This window comes from Acyrthosiphon pisum, chromosome A1 (genome assembly GCF_005508785.2).
Source record: "Acyrthosiphon pisum isolate AL4f chromosome A1, pea_aphid_22Mar2018_4r6ur, whole genome shotgun sequence".
Lineage (NCBI taxonomy): Eukaryota > Metazoa > Arthropoda > Insecta > Hemiptera > Aphididae > Acyrthosiphon > Acyrthosiphon pisum.
Genome location: NC_042494.1, coordinates 119,122,280 through 119,128,695, shown reverse-complemented (window position 1 = coordinate 119,128,695; position 6,416 = coordinate 119,122,280). Strand labels below are relative to the sequence as shown.

General features: G+C 27.3%; 1 protein-coding gene across 1 annotated transcript; it reads left to right on the top strand.

The window, feature by feature from the left end:
• The first annotated feature begins 214 nt into the window (after positions 1 to 214).
• LOC100160892 lies at positions 215 to 6,190 on the top strand. Its single transcript, XM_008185255.3, has 6 exons — positions 215 to 464; positions 750 to 872; positions 2,028 to 2,175; positions 3,667 to 4,666; positions 5,066 to 5,231; positions 5,319 to 6,190. The coding sequence occupies exons 1-6, from the start codon at positions 451 to 453 to the stop codon at positions 5,482 to 5,484; spliced, it is 1,617 nt and encodes a 538-aa protein (XP_008183477.1). The 5' UTR covers positions 215 to 450; the 3' UTR covers positions 5,485 to 6,190.
• Positions 6,191 to 6,416: the final 226 nt, after the last annotated feature.

Here is a 6,416-nt window from a genome sequence, read left to right as displayed (position 1 = left end):
ACTAAGCGGGCTCGGCAGTAAACGTCTCGTTTCCAGTCCAGTGTAGTAGTCCGTGGTAAGTTGTATGCATTGATTGATAATACTTATCAGAAGATAGATAATTTCCACAGATATATAAACCACGATTAAAGATATACCTTTATTTTTTTTAAGGTATATCTTTAATCGTGATATAAACCAAGGTGTATCAACCACGAACTACTACATGTAGTAGTTCGTGGTATCAACTATCAATACACCTTGATATAAACATAATATAATTGAGATAATTTCTTATAATCATGACAAATTATCATGCCATCACGAAGTCACAATAATCTAAACGCTTTTATTTTACATTTTGCTCAATCGTTATTATTTTGAAAACCGCTAAAAAATAAATATTCAACTTTCGAATTGTGATATGCAGTAGCAGTACCGTGCTGGGTACAAACTAAAATTTGCATAACAATGGATGCTGACAAGTAAATCAAAACCATTGTACTATGTACCAATGTAGTTTATCGAAATCATTTAAAATGTCTAACATTTTATGTCCCTGGACATCCCATCACATCATCCAATTTTTTATTATTTTATAATCCCAGTATCACATACCAAATGTACTTATTATTTTAAATTTTACTGATTGTACATTTTCTTATTTATTTATTTTTAATGAATAAAAACACGTTTCATAGATTTATTTATCTAGATTTATTTGCTGTAAAATATTTTATTTTATTAATATTGTTTTGTTATTTCAATAGGTTATTTATAGGTTCTCAACACAAACTGATCAGTGAAAGCAGCTTAAAGTGTAACATAGATGATGTCAATCAACTACTATCCATCAAAAAACGTATATTAGAACAACCACGTATTGAAAAATGGTACTTCCAGATATAATTTTAATACAGTAGTGTCAATTATTCCCACTTGTTGGTAACAAGGGGGCGCGAATAATCTAACAATTAGTATATTAATAAGTGTGTTATACCTGTCTCTGTAAATGTAGATCTTATAAATCCTTCTCGTTCTAGTCATACCATGTTCAAACATGTCCCTTTAAATTTCCCTACTGTTCTAGAATTACATGATAATATTTTTCCCTCAGTAAAATTTAACTGAAGATCTATTTTTTTAAATATTTTAATTTTGTCTTAATATTTAATTTTACATAACATTGAAAAATTTGATAACAGTATTAAAAATTATTATTATTAACTTTATTGATGGAAAAAAACTCCATTTATAAAAAAATATATATATAAAATTGTGTAGTGACACAGATACAATAGAATAAAGTACAAATAATATAAAATTTACTTTCAATTTTATAACAAAGAACATATTATGAGGTATTTAGTTTTAACAGCCATTATTAATTACTAACTTAAATTAATATCCATAGTGTTTCCCATAGACATCAGTATATTCGTAGGTGATGATTTTAAGTATATTTTAGAAACATTTTTGATTAAAAAACTTTTGATTTCTGGTGGATTTAGTATTAGTTCAAACATTTAATCATTCCAGTAAATAAGGGCCTTCTATTGAGTTACTAAATAGTTATAATAAAAATGAATAATAATTATAATTATAATAAGGTTTATTTTAAATTTATGGATATCGAGTATTTATGATATACCAAATACAAAAGGGAGGGGGCTAAATCCCCTTATCCCTCTGGATCCATGCCTGAGTATTAATAAACCTTATGCATTATTTTATGTGATGATAATTAATTATCTATCCGCATTGTTGTGTTAATCATAACAAAATATATAGGTATCATCACAGTTATTATAGTAGTTTTTTCAGTATGTGCATCTCCTTCACCTCTGTACCAAATCATAGTTCTCCACTTCTGATTGGTTGAAAAATACATATACACACATGCATATCATGTATGTATATGATTGACAGTCAATTATAACTGGAAAACTACGATATAGGTGAAGTAAAGAGCGAAAGATGCATATCAAAAAACTGTGATGATACCTATCAATTTTGTCAGGGTGCTAATATTTTATATTGTTTCATAGTGCATCACTTGCTGAAGCTGAATGGAATGACGATTTGAAGTTAGCAAAACTAACAAAAGTAACAAAAAATCTTACCAAAAATTTTTCACATTCTTTGAATAAGTCATTGTATTTATACCCAGAAGAATGTTTGTGCTTGCTAGAAATGGTAATTGTTTGTTTTAAGTTTTTTAAATGACAAGATTTTAATTAAAATACTCAATATTTCAATTAAATTATATTTCATTGCTACATCTATTATTTGTATTTTTTTATACAGCCAAGTTTTGATAACTCAAATCTTAAAGGGAATAACCATACATTTGTCATATTTTTTTTTTAGTTTTAGTTATATAACTCAAACACAACTTGAAAACATTTCAAGGAGCAAGAAAACAATTTGAGTTATCTAGACTAGACTACTGTAATTTTATATTAATTTACTCTTGTGTTATAAACTATGATATTAATAATTAAATAATCAGTGCAAATATGGTTTGTCACGCAAGTGCTAATTTTCACATATATCTATTTTTTTTATAGGAAAGTACATAAACTATAATATAATTACTACTAATCACAAACTTAAGTAACTTATTTTTAAAATTGGTAAACTATACAAATTTAAAAGTATCTAAATTTAATTCATGCTTAACTCATTTGATCAAAATATTTTACTTGGCTTGAGAGTAGGGCCGGATTGGTATGAATCAGTCCATTGAGATTTTCACTTCTAAGCGGCCCATTTACGTATTCAGAGGCCCAAAATTACGTCTATAATTATTACGAGCTTATAGGTGGTCAATCGTATTTTAAACATGAATTTATTTTCATTCACACTCACACGACTGGCCAAAACTTTAAGCGGCCCACCGAGAATTTCCCGGTAGCTCGCCTAACCAATCCGGCCCTGCTTGAGAGAACTATTCCATTAATCGTTATAATATTTTCAAGGTATAAATTTAATTTCAATTGAATTTACTTATTTATCACTTATTATATTCTTCTTAAAAAATTTCTTTTAAAATGTAGCATAATTTTTATCAGATTTTGAGACAACATCTTGTTCTATACTTCTGTTTGTAAATGAACAATTGATTTGGTTTGATAATTTATGAATAGTAAGAAACAATTCAATGATTGTAGAAACATTTTCTAAATATCCACTTTAAGATGGAACCTCGTTGGCTACCAGTTTTTGTCAGGCAAAACCTGTTTGTTGCCCCCACTGAGTCAAACATATATTTATTTGACATTTAAGAGGACATTGTACTAGCACGTGTTGTCTCCGTCTTACACACACACGACCACTAGTTCCAATTGTGTGCTGTTAGTTTTGATTAGAGTGAATTGACCTGTTGTTAAACTTTTAGGTCAGAGCATTATCTGTGTTCTATTGATTGATTTTGTATGATGTGAATTATGAGTATGTAAAATATTAATATTTGAAAATGCTCATAATTCACTTAAAAATTAAAATATTGTAAAAAACCTATTTAGAGAACACAGATAATGTTATTACCTAAAAGTATAACAATAGGTAGATGCATTCTACTATCAAAACTAACTTGTTATATGAAAGTTTCACTGTATCTCAATGTTAACAATATCACACAATGTTGCTTTATGTTAAATTTTTAAATTTGAATTTTTTTTTCAGAAATGTTTGTTACTAAAATGGAATGAAAGAAAACTGTCAATTAAAAATGCATTTTCCTTATTGTTGGCTGCAGGAAGTGGTTGTACATTTGAACAATGTAGAACCTATGGTTATTTGGTTAAATTAGGGTTTCGGGTATTTAAACATGACAACAAGCTAAAAAATAATACGCATGATTCTAAAGATGTATCAAAACTTCCAGATTTGTCAACTAAAAGAAAAAAAAAGAATGCAAATTATAGGTCTATACAGACTGAAAATTCTCCTAGAGTTATAAAAAAAATACCTTCTCCTAAACTCAAAACTCATTGTGAGATAATATTTACACCACAATCACACTATATGCCACAAAACTTACAACCATTGTATGATGTTTATTCATACAATCTAGCTGTGATTTCTGGCAGTGTTGAAATAATTGATTCTAAGTATTTTGAAGAAAAAACCGGTTTAGACAATTTGAAAGAAGAAAGCATAATGTACAAATCACAACCTATTGGAATGTATCCTGTCTATGAGAAAAATATTCCACAAACTATAAAGTCTGATGAAGAAAATATTTTTGGGCCTAGAACTAAAAGATTGAAATTTACTGAAATTAAAAGAGATCACTCACTTAATACTTTGACTATGACAGCTTCCACTTCGATTAATGCTAAAAACTTGAGTGCTTTGAGTAGTACAAAAAATTTGACCATGGTTCAAGATTGTGTAGATTTAAAAAATAACAAAATTATGGAAATTAATTCTTCAGTCGGCTTGAGTACTGGAAATAACTTTTCTGCGTTTAATAACAAAATTAGTTTTTCTAATAAATTGCTTGATGGTGAAAACAATGAAAAAAATCAAAACATTAATGATGGATTTGCAACAAATTTAACACAAAATGTAAATTTGAGTAGAGAAGAAAAAAATGAACCTGATAGCAAACTACCAGAATCTACACTATCTGATGATATTCCTGTAGAAGAACTACCCAACATGCATATAAACGTACCAAGTAATACTATTTAATTGTTGAATTAATGAAATTCTCTTGATATTTTTAGTAAGATTGAAATATTAAGATAGCGAAATATATGCATGTGTTGCCTCTGTTGTACAAACATACTATATTATAGCAAATTTTTAGCAAAGTTTATTTTGTGTTGTAACATTTAATATTACCGTAAGGCGTAAATTTACTGTAATGTTTAAATTAGCAATATAAAACTAATTCTGCTAAACTGAAATTTTCTATATTGTATGTTTATAAAATATACAATGCACGTGCAAGAATTATTAATTAACGCATTCTTAACACTAAGAAAACTGTTAATGTTTTAGTATTAAAATAAGGTACTTAACTACTTTTAAGTAGTTTATATCACTTTAAAATATGACTTGTCTTTCAATGTAGGTCACATTAGGCAGAAACTATTGGCGATAAAACCATCAACTCTTCGCAAAGGGTCTACAAAAAATGTCAATAATAAGCACTCTGTGCATTATGATGTTTACTATCCAGATAATGATGTTCCAAAAACATTGAGACCTGCGCCGGACTTTAGAGTTATTGTTTTTGAGTATGATAGTACATTATTTCATAATAAAATGTTATGCTTATAATGATATTTTTTTAATAATGATCATATTTGCATAACTTTTTTTAGAGATGATTTGGAATGCTTTCCAAATATTTACGACATCAATATTTCAAATCCTAATGACAATATACCCACATTATGGGCCATTGTAAATTCAAGTTCCGTTTCATTTTTCAGTGTGGATAGTATAATTTTGCCGAAAACCGCAGACTGGGATAAAAAAGATGATTGATTTGAATTTAATTGTTTTATTATATTGTTAAAATTTATTTATCATACATAATATTATTTTGTACTCATAAATTGTATAACTGTACCATTTTTTATATAAATGAGTTTTAAGGCTTTGTTTTGATATTTTACATTTCTTATTATTTTGTTGTCTGTCATAGTATTTTAAACTAAGAAATTTTTTTTTCTATCTTTAAAATCTAGGTTTATACAAATTATTATTGGAACATTATCATAAATGTAAAAATAAATGGTCTGGTTATGTTTTTTGCAAAATTCTCATACAAATCGTTTTTAACGCTCGAATTGCTGACTAAAAAAAAAATGGTGTTGCACATCGATTTGTATGAGAACATTACAAGATAAACAGTGGTGACCGAGGTGGTGACATTTATTTGTTGTTATTTAAAACACATGATAAATTAACGAATAATTTTACATTGTCAACTAATAAAAATGATAAAATAATAACAAAATTAGTGTTAACAAAGTTTTAAATGATCAAATTTACTGACATACATTTAAGTTGTGTTACATTATAAAATAATCATAATTAAATATACTTTATTTTGAAAACCTATTTTTATTTACAGTTGTTCAATGTGAGTATGTGACTTCCGTTAACTTCGATGCACTTTCGATCCGACAATGTAATGAATTCCAAGTTTTTTCCAACAAATTTGGTGTTTGACGAATGATATCAGCTACACTATTAATAATTCTCATCAAGATTTCATCTCTATTGTTTAGGTAATTCTTTGGCATAAACAAGTTCTTTCTGAATATTCAATGCTAACATAATCCATTGTTCAAAATGTAAATTAAAAACTTAAATCTTAAAAATAAATTTAAAGTTTTGTTCAATATCCAGTAGGTATTGAACTCAGCTATATCTAAGACCGTGGTTCATTATGTAAATTACGGTCAATTATA